We start from the raw sequence: 17,719 nt of genomic DNA, 5'->3' as shown, positions 1-17,719 counted from the left end.
TCTTCGTCCTCTTAGCTATTTCTTCGACGTTCTTGAAGGCGTTCCAAGCCGCTCTCTTCCTCCTGCGCAGCTCGGGTACCAGGTCATTTGTCATGTTGACTTCTCGACCTAGGTACACATAGCTATTGCATTCGGAGATGGTCGTTCTGTTGAGAGCGAATGGGGCGTCAGGAACAAGGCTGTTTCTCATAAACATTGTCTTTGTAAGATTCAACTGTAGTCCGACATTTCCACACTCACGGTCAAAGTCGGCCAGCATTTGTGCCGCTTGGCTAATGTTTGGTGTTATTAGAACGATGTCATAAGCAAAGCAGAGGTGGTGTAATTGCCGACCATCTATCTTCACTCCCATTCCTTCCCCTTCTAGTCGTCGCATGATGTTCTCGAGGGAGGCACTGAAGAGTTTTGGTGAAATGGTATCACCCTGCCGAACCCCTCTCTTGACATCAATGATTACTTCTTTGTAGAATGGTGAGATCCTGGTAGTGAATCCGCAATACAGCTCACAGAGGATCTTGATGTATTGGGCTTGAACGCCCTGATTGGCTAGGGCTTCAATGACCGCTTCCATCTCAACAAAATCAAAGGCCTTCTTTATTTTTTTTAGGGTTTTTTTTTTTTTTTGCATTTCATTTTTTTTAATAGTGAGACAACATGGGGTACAGTTGCAGACTTACACATTTTTGTGCTTGGGTTCCAATTATCCAATGATCAAATACCCATCCCTCCACCAGTGCCCATTTCCCACCACTGTGGATCCCGGTATCCCTCCCACCCACCATCCCCTCCATCCCACCCTGTCTCTGTGGCAGGGCATTCCCTTTTGTTCTCTATCACCTTTTGGGTGTTGTGGTTTGCAAAAGAAACATTGAGTGGCAATCATGTTTGGTCTATGGTCTACTTTCAGCATACTTCTCCCATCCTGGGAGGATCTTCCCAACACCTTTATTTGGTGTTCTCCTCTTTATCTGAGCTCCCTTTTCCCCTAGTATGTGTGGTTGGCCTCCAGGTCATGGAGTAAAATTCCTGGTACTAATCTCGGCCAGTAACTACAACTGGTCTCATTCACCTGACCCTGAAGGCTTCACCGACATGGCAGCACTGAGAAGGATGAGAAAGGAGAGGCCGACAAAATCTCAAGGCCGAACTAGGCTGCCACAACGAAGGAAGACAAAAATGATCATCTGTACTTTCAATGCACGTACGCTAGCATCAGATGCATCCATCGAGGACCTGATGGTACAAGCGCGAATGATCAAGTACGACATCATTGGTCTGACCGAGACAAGAAGGCACGAATCTCACCATGCCGTTTTCGACACTGGAGAAGAATTTTTCCTCGGAACATGCGATAAAAGAGGTGTCGGAGGCGTCGGTGTCCATGTCAACACAAACTTGGCCAAGAGCATTGATTCATTCGAATGCCTAACAACCCGAATCAGACTAATCAGATGTTTACACTTGAATAGATGTGGCTCACTGCCTGCAGTTTCTATCTTCATTGTCTACGCACCAACATCTCATTATGATGAAAGAGAAATTGAGAAGTACTACATGGAGCTGGAGAAGTTCTATAAAGAAGACCACACCTTCTACAAGATCATTGTGGGTGATTTTAATGCCAAGATAGGACCGAGAAGATCAGCTGAAGAACTTCACATCGGGACCCATGGCCTAGAATGGAACGAACAGGGTGAGAGACTGTCTGAGTTCATCATGTCGACCAAGACCATCCATGGTAACTCACAGTTCCAGAAGGCAGAATCTAAACGTTGGACATGAGAGTCTCCCGGTGGACGATTCCACAACGAAATAGACCACATCATATTCAATCGAAGGTTTTGCCTGACCGATGTCACTGTTGCCCCAAAATTTCAAATGGGATCGGACCACCGTCTCCTTCGTGCAAAATTCTACTTCACAGAGCGGGGAGAAAGGGCTGCAAAGTTCAAAAAGAGAACTCCCAAAATGACCACCAACTGGGAACTCTTTGGCACTATTGCGGCAACATGGGAAGATGCCATTGTTGACAACATTGACGAGGAATACGATCGACTGGTTCAGCACCTCCATGAATGTGCGAGGAACGCCAAGAGAGAGATAGCCACAAAAAAACGCCTGTCTTCGAAAACTCTTGAGCTAATTCACCAGTGTGGTTTGGCGCATGCTGCAGGCAACCGCAAGCTAATGTCCGAGCTCGCAAAGCAGTGCAGAGATGCGATCAAGGAAGACCTCAAAGAGAGAAGAGCAGAAGTACTGGTAGATGCGGCAGAAGCTGGGAAAAGTATTCATTATGCCCGCCTGTCCTTCGCCAACTACAAGACCAAGATGACTGCCCTCCGACGTCCTAATGGATCCATCACATCCTCCAGAACGCAAGGGAGAAGATTATCCATGACTTCTACTCAAATCTCTTCGATAACCATGTCCACTTGCCGACATACCAAATTCCACAGGATGGATATGTCGTTCCCAACGTTCTCCCTTCCGAAATCTGACACACCATTTCGTCAGTAAAGAAACAAATAGCACCCGGCCCAGACAAGGTCAGACCTGAACACCTGAAGAACCTGCCATCAGTACTCATCAATACACTGGATCGGCTCTTCACTCGCTACCTGTCTGCACGCAAGGTTCTGTCCCAACGGAAAACCAGCAGGGCCGTTCTACTGTTCAAGAAGGGAGACATCCATGACATTGGCAACTATCGCCCTATCTGCCTATTGTCTGTCATCTACAAGTTGTTCACTCGAGTCATCCTAAATAGGATTGGCAGAACACTAGATGAAGGACAACCATGCGAGCAAGCTGGGTTCCGCAAAGGATTCAGCACCATCGACCATATCCACACAATAACCAAACTCATTGAGGTTTCTCGGGAGTTGAAGATGCCGCTCTGTTTAACGTTCATTGATTTAAAGAAGGCCTTTGATTCTGTTGAGACGGAAGCGGTCATTGAAGCCCTAGCCAATCAGGGCATTCAAGCCCAATACATCAGGATCCTCCGTGAGCTGTATTGTGGATTCACTACCAGGATCTCACCATTCTACAAAGAAGTGATCGTTGATGTCAAGAGAGGGGTGCGGCAGGGTGATACCATTTCACCGAAACTCTTCAGTGCCACCCTCGAGAACATCATGCGACAACTGGAATGGGAAGGAATGGGAGTGAAGATAGATGGTCGGCAACTACACCACCTCCGCTTTGCTGATGACATTGTTTTAATAACACCAAACATCAGCCAAGCGGCACAAATGCTGGCCGACTTTGACCGTGAGTGTGGAAAGGTAGGACTACAGCTGAATCTTACGAAGACAATGTTTATGAGAAACAGCCTCGTTCCGGATGCCCCATTCGCTCTCAATGGAACGACCATCTCCGAATGCAACAGCTATGTGTACCTAGGTCGAGAAGTCAACATGACAAATGACCTGGCACCCCAGCTGTGCAGGAGGAAGAGAGCAGCTTGGAACGCCTTCAAGAACGTTGAAGAAATAGCTAAAAGGATGAAGAACCTCCGGCTCCGGGCACATCTCTTTGATTCCACTGTTCTTCCTGCATTAATATATGCCTCAGAGACCTGGGCCCTATGCAAACAGGATGAGAACGCTATTCATGTCTCCCAAAGAAGAACAGAAAGAACTATGCTTGGAATATCACATTTCACTCAAATGAGAGAAAAAATCTGGAGTTCTGACATCCGTCGATGATCAAGAATCAGGGACGCTGTCTCATTTGCCAAGGTGTCAAAAATCAGACGGGTTGGTCACGTAATGAGATTTAAAGATGACCGCTGGACTAGAGCTGTTACTGACTGGATTCCACGGGATGTCAAAAGACCGCGTGGCCGCCCACCTACCATATGGTCAGACTTCTTTGTGAAGATCATGAATGATCGCTTTAAGGCTCTTCATGTTCCCAGAGTGAACAGATGACATTGGGCTACACTAGCACGCGACAGGGACAAATGGAGACGTTACTGGCGCCCGCTCGAGCAAATCGACGACTAACAGAAAGTTATGTGTTTAAGTGATTAATCTCGGCCATTCTTGGGTTTTAGTTTCCTATTTTGTTACTCTATGTTTCCCAGATGAATGCAATCTTTCTATGTCTATCCCTTTCTTTCTGAGTCATTTCGCTTAACATGATACTTTCCATGTAGTACCACTTGTATGTAAATTTCATGACTTCGTCTTTTCTAACAGCTACATAGTACTCCATTGTGTAAATGTACCAAAGTTTCTTTAACCAGTCATCTGTTCTCGGGCACTCAGATTTTTTTCCAGATTCTGGCTATTGTAAAGAGTGCTGCAATAAACAGACAATTGCAGATGTCACTTCGGCTATACTTTTTTGTCAAAGGCCTTCTTTAAATCAATGAACGTTAAACAGAGCGGCATCTTCAACTCCCGAGAAACCTCAATGAGCTTGGTTATCGTGTGGATATGGTCGATGGTGCTGAATCCTTTGCGGAACCCGGCTTGCTCGCATGGTTGTCCTTCATCTAGTGTTCTGCCAATCCTATTTAGGATGACTCGAGTGAACAACTTGTAGATGACAGACAATAGGCAGATCAGGCGATAGTTGCCAATTCGCCCCAAAAGCCTCTATCCCTCTCGGAAAGACTGGCAAGCTACCGAGAGTATTCCGCCCGCACGGAAGAGCCTGGCAAGCTATCCATTGTGTATTCGATATGCCAAAACTGGTAATTACAATTGGTCTCATTCACCTGACCCTGAAGGCTTCACCAACATGGCATTTAGTATAATAGCTAAAATATGAAAACAACCCAAATGCCCAACTACAGACGAATGGATCAAGAAGTTGTGGCAGATATATGCACACACTGTAGAATACTATGCAGCTCTGAGAAAGAACAAAAACATTAAATCTTTTAAGCAAAATCATACATACACTTAGAGGCTGGTCATGAGGTTCACTCACAGTAACACATACATGTCCATCAAATTATGAGAAATGTGAAGTATTTTCACCATCTTGCTAATCTCAATACAGAGGTAAGTTCTACTGATGTTCAGATACACATTTGTTTATGTGTATTTCACATTTGTACATAGTGTCTCTCACAGCTTCCTATGAAACAGAAAGTAGAGTTCCTCAAAGAACAAAATTATGCAATTTTTTATTTGTTTTTTGAGCCATAACTCGCTGTGTTCAGGGCTTACTCCTGGCTCTGCATTCAGAAATCACTTCTGGGTGTCTTGGGGGATAGTATAGTGCCTTACTATCTCTCCAGCACCCCCAACCTGAATTTTTATTAGAAATTTCAATAATCTGGTTCAAAATTTTAACCACATAGGAACATAAGTAGAGATTTCAAGTAGATAATTGCTACAAATATTTTTCTACTAGCAATGACCCAGGTTGTGTGCCAAGCCCACTCAGGAAAAAAAGTCTTATTTTTTATAATATATTAGTTCTTTAAAGGTGGAAAGGTGTTAGATATATTTTGGAAAACACAAACCTACATTAAAAAACGTAATGAATTTCCCTCTTATTTTTAAATATTAAGTACTCATAAATTTACGTTTTTACTAGTTTTTAAAGGGGTCACCATTCTAAATGATTAAAAACAGTTTATTAGATAAATTGTGTCTTTATTAAGATACTTCCACAGAGATAATTATAAAAGTCATCAACATTTGGTTTATTTTGCAGAAGTTGATTTGATCCTAAACCATTTTAAGCTCATTTTCTCTAGCTGCGAAGAATCCAACTTCCATCATTTACCATCTTTTAAGTCAAAGCAAGTAATTAAATAATGGTATAACTTTTCATGAAAAGGTTTTCCCAGTCCAACATCTATTAATTTGATTTTTATTCTACCGGGAATTTTTTTCCTCCTTTGTTCATTAACCTAATAGAAAGAAATTGCCCAGCCAGAACAAAGAGCTGACAATCTGAGTCTTCATTAAAAACTATTTTCTCAAAAGTGGCTCCATTTTCTTCCATGCCAGCTTCTTCCACTTCAGTGTGTTAAACACACTCTCATATATACATTCATGACAGAATTAGATGAAGGGCAGGGGACCCCAATCCAGCCTGATCGTCATGATTGATCACATCACCTGGGCACTTAACTTCTCTTACTCTATGTTGTCCTATCTTTAAGTCAGAGCTATTTATCAATAATGTCATATGGTCAGAAGGGAGAATAAAGGCTAGTGGGATAACAGATACTAAAAAAAAAGTTTAAAGTTACTTATAAGAAAATTAGTAAGAAAATGTCAAAAGAATCAGAATGTAATATCACAAAGCTAAGAGGAGTACAAATGTGCTAGAGTTCTTTATGTAATGCTCTTCAAGTTTGAAACCTTCACACCCAGCCTTACATATAGGGTACCACATCCCCATGCACAATGCTCAGTCTGTAACTTGGATTTATAAATGTACTTTGATAAAAGTCTAAGTGAAAACGTGGAAACACAAATAAAGCAGTATAATAACAGTAAATCTTGAATAATGAAAATGCTTCAAAGAGATTCACTTCGTGTATGATAGCTTATCATAAACGATGCCAGAACCTGTTTTGAAAAATAAATTTTTGATTTTGGTTTTAAAGTGAACATTTCCTTTCAAAATATTTGAGCTAAGAAATAGTGTTCTTTTTTTATTTCAATTTTTTTGGGGGGTGGGGAGCACACACCAGGAGATGCCCTGTCTGGGGCTCAAGAGACTATCTGAGGTGCCTGGGATGGAACTTGGATCAGCTATGTGTAAGGCAAGCATCCTACTCAGTGTAACTATCTCTTTAGTTCCTCTCTCTTAAATTTCATTTTGGAGTTATGATTAAATAATGAATAAAAAATCACAATACCGAGAGGTTTACTACATTTTGTAGCATATCAAACAGATCTGTTAAATTTTCTACACGGTTTCTTAAAAGACACCAACAATACATAGTTCTCTTCTACAAATTACACTGCAGTTCACGATCTCTTATTGTATCAAAATTATTTTGCAGAATATCTTTTTATTTTTTTAAAGGTTGTTATCTAAGGTTTCTAAAAGGTTTCTTGAAATCTCCCAAGGTTTAAAATATTTCTCCCTGCAAGATGAACTTAAAATGTGAGAGTAACTTACTTTCTTGTATTGCATTAAGAATCTCTGAAAAGTCCACATCACTCTTTGGGCCGTCAGGTAGTATTTGCATATCCAGCTGGTAGCCTTGCAAATCCACACCTCCTTCTAGAGAAATGAAAGATATTCATGGGGTTTGCATTGGTTTTCAGCGAGCCAAGAATTACGGTCCCCAGGAGAACCAATGTCAAAATCTAGAAAGAACAGGCAGCTGGTTTGCCAATGAACCTCCCTCTTGGATCAATGACTTGAAAAACAATGAGGAACATTACCCGCTATTTGCTCCATATGGAACCCAAAAAGTTTAATTTTCAATACAAAAGTAAGGTGATGGCTTTATTACAACATCACATATTTCACAGTATTTACCAACAATTTTTCAGGTGAGGACTATAGCTTATTAGCTTATTCCCAATGACATTTAAGATTATTATCATTTTATTCATGACTAATAAAGTAGTACTCAACACCAACTGTTTATACCATTTAAAATAATAATAATAATAATAATAATAATTTATTCTTACGGATTTCTTTATATCACAGGGAAAAAAGTAATAGTTCCCCTCACAGTTGCATTTCCCTAATATACCATCTTTTTTCAATTAGGCCAGAATGCTGGTTATTTATTCTGTGAAGTAATTAAGCCTCTCTTGTATGCAGTGTGTCTCATGTATTCTAAAGTAAAAGGAATTTCATGCTGTTTCACCACCTACACCATTTTTAAGAAACTCAAAGGAACCAAGAGATGAAAAAGTAGCTGTATCTAACAATAACACATTTATAAACGCTTCTTAATCAATAAGTTAATCTTAATTAATCAATAAGTTAAGCTTAATCTTAATTAATAAGGGTTAAACGCCTGAGCTAAAATAAGAAACCCGATAAACAGAATGAGGCATGCCCTGGCTGCTAAAATTCTAGTTGAATAATTCTTTAGTAGGCACCATCATTTCTAGCTTTGAATAAAAATTCAGTTACATTCCTAAAACGCTAAAAAGCTAAAACAGTTTCTTACAGGACCTCTTATTCTAGGATGAAAACAGACACGAGTAATAATAGATTAGAAGGAAAAATTTAAGAGGGTAGAAATTAACAAGGTTGGAACTGGAAGATATTATATTAAATGAAATAAGCCAGAAGAACAAGGATAAACACAGGATAATATTACTTATATGTGGTATTTGCAGTAACTGGATTAGGAAACTCAATGGCTTAAAGGGTGGAGACCTAGATAATTCCTGGCCGAGAGTTTAGAGAGAAGGAAAGAAATAGAATGAAGGGCAAGGGGAAAAGAGAAAAATGAGAAGCAACAAGGGTAGTCAGGTACATCTGTAGTGTTAAGGAATGTTAAAGCCAAATAGCCAAGCCACAGAGCCAACAACACCAAAATCATGAGACACAAACTTTGATAACCAAATGTAAAAGGTGCCTGTCAAAATGGCAGGCTGGGGTTTGAGGGGAGGAGGTAAGAGAGGGAACCTGGAATGTGGTGGACGGAAGCTGACCCTGGTGGGGGAATCAGTGATAGAACACAGTATGTCAAAAACCCTGTTATGAGTAACTTTGCAACTCAGAGCGCTTTAAAAAAATTAATTTTTGAAGAAAAAAAAAACAAAGGGCAGAAGTTGTAGTCTGCATAATATATCCAGCACTTAGTCTGTCGGTACAGAGTCAGTCTGGAAAATTTAAGTTGAATTTGAGCATGCAGTAAGTATAAAATAAAGGTAAAAATAGGGGCTGGAGCAATAGCACAGAGGGTAGGGCGTTTGCCTTGCACGCGGCCAACCGAGGTTCGATTCCCAGCATCCCATATGGTCGCATGAGCACCGCCAGGGGTGATTCCTGAGTGCAGAGCCAGAAGTAATCCCTGTGCATCGCCGGATGTGACCCAAAAAGCAAAATAAATAAATAAATGTAAATAGAGCTACAGATAAAACTACAGGCTTAGTTTCTGAGCCAAATGGGATTCAAATTCCTTTTTTCTCCTATTTTTCTATATGCTCTTTTAAAAATTTTTATTTATTTGTATTAAGATGAGATCGGGCGCATTCAGGGTAGTATGGCTGTAGATGGGCTGGAGCGATAGCACAGCAGGTAGGGTGTTTGCCTTGCACGTGGCCAACCCAGGTTTGATTCCTCCACCCCTCTCAGAGAGCCCGGCAAGCTACCGAGAGTATCCTGCTCGCATGGCAAAACCTGGCAAGCTCCCTGTGATGTATTCGATATGCCAAACACAGCAACAACAAGTCTCACAAGGGAGACGTTATTGGTGCCCACTTGAGAAAATCGATGAACAACGGGAGGACAGTGCTACAGTGCTACAGTGTGTTAAGACACCATGATTTACAAAGCTGTTCATAATAAATTGAATTGTTTGGGGCATACAATTTTGCATGACCACGCCCACCAACAGTGTTCCCAGGGTCCCTGCCACTCCCAACTTGTCCCTTTGGCAGGCACATAACAAATTAATTTCATATTCCTTGCTCCAACAAAACTTACAAGAAATGACAAATGGAATTGTCAGAAAGCAAATCAACAAAAGTTTAATTTGTAATAATTAATTGCTATATTAGTTCAACCTATGCAAATAAGAAAATTAAAAAATTAAAATCATTTGATACAATATAGAATATTACCGATTCTTACTTACATAACTGTTTTCAAGTCTAATACCTAAGACATATTACATTAAACTTTATTCTGTACTTGAACCTTATTGTGGTAATCAAACCTTTCCTATCATAAATGAGGCTTTTTCTTTGCCCCCTTGGCAGGGATATAACAGATTTATTTTATATTGCTTGGCTCAAAAAACTTAAAAGAATGGCAATTCCTGTCCTGTCCTGTCCTCCCATTGCTCATCAATTTGCTCGAGTGGGCCCAGTAACGTCTCCATTGTGAGACCTGTTGTTACTGTGTTTGGCATATTGAATACATCATGGATAGTTTGCCAGACTTTGCCGTGTAGGCGAGATACTCTGGGTAGCTTGCAGGGCTCTCCAAGAGGGGCGGAGGAATTGAACCCGGTTCAGCTGGGTTGACCGCATGCAAGGCAACCGCCCTACCCGCTGTGCTATCACTCCAGCCCAAAATAATGGAAATAGGATTAGAAAATAAATCAATATAGTCAATTTGTGATGATTTATTGCTATATATTAACTTTTTTTTTTTTTTGCTTTTTAAGTCACACCCTGCAATGCCCAGGGGTTACTTCTGGCTCTGCACTCAGTACTCAGAAATAACTCCTGGCGATGCTCAGGGTGACCATATGGAATGCCAGGGATCGAACCCAAGTCAGATGCATGAAAGGCAAACGCCTTACCTGCTGCACTGTCACTCTGGCCCCAGTTTTTTAACCTAGTAGAGAATAATTAGTATCATACTCGATAGCACAGCAGTAGGGCGTTTGCCTTGCACGCAGCCAACATGGCCGACCCGAGTTCGCCCCTCTCGGAGAGCCCGGCAAGCTACCAAGAGTATCTCGCCCGCAAGGCAAAACCTGGCAAGCTCCCCGTGACGTATTCGATATGCCAAACACAGTAACAAGTCTCACGATGGAGACGTTACTGGGCCCGCTTGAGCAAATCGATGAACAACGGGAGGACCGTGACCGTGACCATGATATTCAATACCACATGATGGGAAGTTTTTCCTTTCTTTTAAACTGGTTCCTTTATATCTTCTGGCAAAACTGGTTTCGAGGTTCTAAATTTCCTGATCTGTTGCCTGTCTCTGAAGCTCTCTATAGTTCCTTCAGCTCTGAATAATAATCTAATTGGATCAAGTGTTCTTGGTAAGATGTTCCATTCATTGAGTTTTTGTACTATATCTTTCCATTCTTCTGGTTTATAATCTGCGGTATATCATATGGATTTTCCTTTATATGTAGAAGTTCTGTTTTTGACATTGCTGCTTTTAATATTCTGTCTCTATTTTAGATTTTGTCATTTTGAGTATAAGGTATCTTAGAGTTTTCCAAATTGAGTCTATTTTCCTGGGACCCTTCGGGACTCTTGGATCTTGTTGTCTATAATCTCAAACTCTGGGAAATTCTTATCAATGGTTTCTTTAACTATTATTTTTTCACATTTGCCTTCCAGTTCTTCGGGGATTGCAGTGATTCTTAGATTGTTCCTCTTGAACTCATGCCATAGTTTCTAGTGCTGTTCATTTTTCATTTTCTGCTGTTGACTAATGATTTTCTACTTATCTTGCAGCTCCTGAATGTTTTGCTCAACTTCTATTATTCTACTGTTAAGAGTTCTCTTGACATTTTTTATATCACCTACCATATTCTTTATTTCTGTTACTTCTGACTGGAATAGCTTTTTTTTCAATTCTACTCTCACACTTTCTTGTGCTTTGCTGATTACCTGTGCTATCATTTCTTTGAATTCACTGAACATCCTCATCAGAGCATCATTAAAGATAGTCTGCAGTTTTACTAATATCATTTATGTCTTCAGTGCTGTTATTTTCGCTCATTGCCCTTGGGAGTTTTCTACATGTTTTCCCCATGGTCTTTCTAGTGTTCTTACAATGCTGAGGGGCAAGTTTTTGTAGTTAATCCCCTAGGAAGGAAGGATTAGCCAGAAGGATTAGTCAGAAGTTGGTTTTTGTCTTCTCTCCCTGTCCTCACAGAATGACAGGAAGAACAACTGTGAGCAGCATGTAATTTGTTGAGTAGATCTATCGTGCACCACATAAGCAGCCAAGCATTTCAGGAGCTGTGGTGGAAGGCCCTTAGCATGGCACATGCTGGGAATGAATCCTACTGGGCCCCACCCAGGAAGGATTGACTCTGACTCCCATTGGAGATCAGCCTCCCGATTTGAATAGGCCCAATGATCTCAGCCAGGGGTGAGCTTCTCCTGAAATAGTGGAGTCACAAACTCCTTTATGTTTTTTATTAACAAGACAAAATCTCAATGAATATATTAAAATATCTTTTAAACTGAACAGGCTAATTTTAATTATGCATGGACAAATAAATGAGTAATAATATTCAAAGATATTGAAGTCATAAAATGTACAAAAATGTGCAGTGAGAAGAAACAGACTCATATCAGAAAAGATCAGTAATCAAATTAGCATAGATCTGGATCATTAACAGATAAATTACAGAGTATAAGAGAAAATAAGAAATAAGAAAAATATTCTAGAAATGAATGCAGGAATAGCTCAATTGGTATGGGATATACTGTCAATGAATTCTGTTGGAAGAACAAAGTAAAACAAACAAAAAACATGATTAATTTAAGAATATGTGTTGCACGAAAAAAAAGTCTGTAGCAATCCATAAGACAAAAGAGTAAAATTCCTAATATGTATAGCACTTATTTAGAAAATTGGCAAAATGAACATAAATAACCTAATAAAAAATGAGTGAGAAAAGAACATCCAACTTCCAAAAAAGAACATAGACACCAAAAAAAGGGGGAAAAAAAGAATGTAGACACAGTTTTAAATATGTTCTTTAAAGATGCTCACCTGTAATTTTAATAAAATAGAATTCAAATTCTTATTAGGGTACATTGAATCTCTCTAAATCTTAGTTTCCTCATCTGTGATATTAACATCTGACGGAATAGCTAGAAGATCAAAGAAGATAAAGGAGCTCTCACTCTGCCATCAGCAGCATTCAAAAATGAAAGTCGTTGCTATGATCAGCACAATGATTTATTAAAACAATGCTGGCAGTTAGAGGATCTCTCTAGGTAGTGAATAATGAGAGGAGGCTGTAAACCTAGCATGCATATCAGTGACTGTCAAGTATCACTCACACTCAAGTGAACTTTCTTAATGCATACATGCAGTTGCAATTTGCAAGTCCAAAGTTGCTTATGAGCTATGCATCTAAATGGGGGAGGATAAGAAGGGCCTTCTGCTGGCCCAGAATGAAAATGATTTCTTTGTTATTTTTCCTATGGTCAGCTAATTTATATGGGTAGGACAACATTCAGACTCTTTTTTAATCCCTAATGAACCAGTTACTTGCTAGTATAGAGCACAGGCAGGGTCTGGGCTATGTACTTCATTATCTAATTTAGCTTTGGAACTTGAAAACAAGGTACAGTGTGATAGAATAATTTGTCCAAAATCACACAACTACTGAACTATAAAGATGTAATCTTTATGTAGGTAGGTATATCAATGGTCTTCACTTAGTTTTTATAACCACCAAAATGGAAACAATAACAAGTACAGGTTGAAGGAAATAAGAGAATTGGATTTACCAAATAGTCCCACAATCCAACCCTTTACACCAATTCAAAAACCACTGTATGACCTAAAAAGCAAATGACTTCCTAAATAAACAAATAAACAGAAGCCAAATTTACTTGTTTGTCATAGGAAATCATAAACTATACAAATTTATACTACTAAATAGCTAATTTTTACTAACTAAAATTATTTTATATTTAATTTTTTTGTTAGAGAAGAGCATAGTAGTAAAAGCTTAAAGAACATATTAAATTTTGTCTCACAACAAGCTCAAAAAATAAACAACAAACATAAAATATGGAAGGACTATATCAAATATGAAACCTTTTGAATTGCAAAAGAAGCTCAATAATAATATAATAAAATAATATAATACTATTGGAGAGCCCAGAAAGCTACTGAGAGTATCCTGTCTGCACAGTAGAGCCTGGAAAGCTCCCTGTGGCATATTCGATATGCCAAAAACAGTAACAACAAGTCTCACAATGGAGATGTTACTGGTGCCCGCTCAAGCAAATTGATGAACAATGGGAGGACAGTGCTACTATGATTATATAATAATCATCATATTATTATACAATTATATAATAAAAAGACAACCTACTGAGTGGTAGAAGATATTTGTACAATATACACCAGAAAAGAAGGCTAATATCCAAGAGCCATAAAACACTCACAAAATTCAAAAACAGAAAAATCCAATGATTCTAATCCAAAAATGGAGTGAGGAGATTTAACAGAAACTTTCTCAAAGAAAACATATGGATGGCGGCCAATAGACATATGAAAAAGCACTCATTGTTACTCATGATTAGGGAAATGCAAACCAAAACAGCACTAAAATATCATCACAGACCTGTGAGAATGACACATATAAAAAAAAATCTGGAAACAGCAAGTGTTTGGCAGGACTGTGCAGAGAAAGGAATTGTCACCCACTGTTGATGGGAATGTCATCTGGGTCAGCAAGATGGAGATCTCAAACAAACAAACAAACAAACAGATGTACAACTTCCATGTGACCCAGAAATACCAATTCTTGGCATCTATCTCCAAAATACAAAAACATTAATTTGAAGAGATATATTCACACCTATGTTCAATGCTGCACTTAGCACAATAGTCAAAGATATGGAAACACCATCTAACAATGGATGAATGAATCAAGAATGTGTGGTATATATATATATATACACAATTGAATACTATGCATATCATACCATTTGCAGCAAGAGGGATGAAACTAGAAGACATTGTTCTGGGTGAAGTCAATCAAAAGGAAAGGGCTAGATACAGAATAATCTCTAACATATGCGGGACTTAAAGATACATACAAATTAGCAACAAAGGGCCAAAGGCAACACAATGGGAGAACAGAACCACACAACTGAGTTTGTGAGTGGGGGGTGGTTTGAAAGGGAGAAACACTGAGGTTATTAGGTAAGGAATGTGGACATACTGATGATGTATGTGATGTTATAATTATGTACATCGGAAACCATCATTACCAGTATTGTGACTCACAGAACCTCAATCAATGGGAAGGTTAAAAAATAATTCCAGTTTGGGGCATCTACACCCAAGGCAGAAAAAAGACTATTAACTGAAAAATGAAAAATGTATACAATTATTCATTGCATCACTTAGAATAATAGCTAAGATATGGAATCATCTTAGGTGTCCAACAGCTGAATATGAAGATATAGCAGACATACACAATGGAATATTATGCAGCTACAAGTAATAATAACATCATGCAATGTGTTGCAACCTGTCTGGAACTGGAATGTATCATATTGAGTGAATTAAGGCTGAAGAAGAAGGGGGTATGTCCAGATCTCCCCTGACCTCAGTGTATAGGAAGGAGAAATACAAGGAAAAAATTGAGGGGGGAAGCAAACAGAGGAGAAAGGAAAGTAATGGGAGAATAGAGTCAAGATACAGGTATGCCAGTGACGTGGTAGAGTGGCATAACTATATATCCAAAGCACAGACTTAACACTGAAATATTGAGACTTAATCATAACTACTGAACTTTGAAATGTACCTGTGGCAAACAGGGGGTGAGATGAGGACAGGAGGGAGGATGGGAACATTGTTGACGCTGGTAGTGGGACTGGTTTTGAAATATATGCCTCAAACTCACAACTCACATATCAATAGTCTTGTAAATCATGCTTGTTTAATTTAATTTTTTAAATAAAAAATTAGGAATGAGATAATAAGATGTCATAAGATGACAAACTGGCAGGTTACCGAATGTAGCCTGCCCACAGGGCAGAGTCTGGCAAACTCCCCGTGGCGTACCCAATATGCCAAATACCAGTAACAATGATGGGTCTCTTTCTCCTAAAGAGCCTTGAATATAATCTCAGGGCTAGGATGAAGGAGACATTACTGGGGCCTGCTCGAGGCAATCGACGAATAACAGGATGATTTGTGATTTGTGATTTTGTGAAATAAAAAATTAAGGGGCTGGAGAGATAGCACAGCAGGTAGCGTGTTTGCCTTGCATGCTGCTGACCTGGGTTCGATTCCCAGCATCCCATATGGTCCCCCGAACACTGCCAGGAGTAATTCCTCAGTGCAGAGCCAAAAGGAACCCCTGAGCATCGCTGGGTGTGACCCAAAAAGTAAAAAAATAAAAAAATAAATAAAGGAGTCAGAGATAGTACCCAAGAGAAAGGTTGCTTGCCTTGCCCTAATTCAATACTCAGAACTCCATATGATTTCTTGAGCTCACCAGGAGTGATCCCTAAGCACAGAGTCAGGAGTAAGTCCTGAGCACCATCAGGTATGGCCCCAAAAAACAAAACAAAACAAAAAACATCTTTTTAAAATAAAAAATATTTATTGCTATTAAGTAAAAATTTAATCTGCCTTTAAAGAATATTAAATAATATGAGAAATGTTCAAGATATAATAAAATGATAAGAGAAGGAAACAAGGTCACAAATAAGTACACAGATACGTCTCATATATATCCAAAAATTTATCCTTTCATGATTTAAATACAGGAAGAAAATGTTACAGATGGGCTCAGAAGTTATCACTTAGTTGTGCAAATATTTTTCTAAAATGTTTTTCACAATAAGCAAAAGATGTTTTTTCAATTTTAAGGTCATTTAAAATTTCAGATTGTGGCAGTGAAGGATATTAATAATTTAGAGCTCAGCATTCAAAACAAGAACACAGATGTTAAGTCATTAAATATCTAATTTAATATAACATTTTCTAAGTAAATCAATGCTTGAAATGTATAACTCAAATAGGTCCAAGTTGTCAGAAGCAACATTTGCTTCATGGTAAACATTAAAATCATACTTAGAATATGTAAAATATAAGTTAATTTTCTTCTTCTGCTCTAGAAGAAATACAAAATATCTTTTCATAATAGCTAGAATGGTCTGGAAGTTTTAGCCTTAATCATTCATTAAAGTCTTATATGAAACAGTAGGGGACACAATTAATCAAGTACAGCTGTAAACTTTCCTACATGGAAAATAGTTACCCTTCAAAGATATTTTCAAATAAATCCATTAAGGTGATAAACTTCCTCAGCAAGTATTGACCCATGTGAAAGATACTTATGACTTCAATATATAAAAAGTTATATATATGGTCTGGGGATGTGGTTTAAGTAGCAAATTACATATATGCCTTATAAGCGTTTGATTCTGGGTACCACACGAACCCTCAAACATTACCCAAAATAGTTGCCACAAGATAACAAAGCCTTGTATTTACACTTAGAACTTTCGATAATTAATTACTTACTGCTTTTTCTTAATTTTGATGCTATCCATTAAGAGCCGAGAAACCAAAGATCATCCTTATCTAAGTCTCTAACTTCATGGCAAAACACAAATTTCTGAAATACTAGGAACAGTGGTGAAGATGTCATAATATAAACTCAAGAATTTCTAACATATAATAAATAGAACAAAACATTAATCAATAACAAGTAATAAAATACAAATTTTATTGTTTTTTTGAGGGGGGATTAGCATTTAATTTTTTGGGGGGAGAGCTGGACTGCACCCAGCAGTGCTAAGGGCTTACTTCTGGCTCTATGCTCAGGAATCACTCATGGAAGGGCTCAGGGGGATGCCTGCAGGTAATGCAAGAACCCTATCTGCTGTAGTAGCTCTCTGGCTTCTAAAGAACACAATCTATATACATATACACAAACATATAGAAGATGGTACTCAATAACTGTAAAGCCACTAAGTGCAATCCCAAGAAAACTAAACAAGTAATTTTTACTCTATTAATAAAATTATAAAAATATTCTTTTATTCCTTCAAAGAAGAAAGGCAGCAAAACCCCTATGAATGTGGGAAATCAATTTAAAATATAAAGGGGGCCAGGGATATGGCTCAAAAGG

At 38.8% G+C, this 17,719-nt stretch overlaps 1 protein-coding gene across 4 annotated transcripts in view; it reads right to left on the bottom strand.

Moving 5' to 3' along the window:
* The window catches only part of ANO4 (anoctamin 4), a 448,648-nt gene that overhangs the window by 200,070 nt on the left and 230,859 nt on the right, over positions 1-17,719 (bottom strand). For 3 of the 4 annotated variants that reach the window (XM_056116873.1, XM_056116889.1, XM_056116896.1), the window contains one exon: positions 7,105-7,209. The exons of the other annotated variant lie outside the window; for it this stretch is intronic. In XM_056116873.1, coding sequence (XP_055972848.1) covers positions 7,105-7,209 — 105 coding nt within the window. The remainder of the gene's footprint in view (positions 1-7,104; positions 7,210-17,719) is intronic. 4 annotated transcript variants of the gene reach the window in all.

This window comes from Sorex fumeus, unplaced genomic scaffold, assembly GCF_029834395.1.
Source record: "Sorex fumeus unplaced genomic scaffold, SorFum_2.1 ptg000003l, whole genome shotgun sequence".
Classification (NCBI taxonomy): domain Eukaryota; kingdom Metazoa; phylum Chordata; class Mammalia; order Eulipotyphla; family Soricidae; genus Sorex; species Sorex fumeus.
The sequence above is the reverse complement of the archived record's forward strand: the minus strand, read 5'-3'. Positions and strand labels throughout refer to the sequence as shown.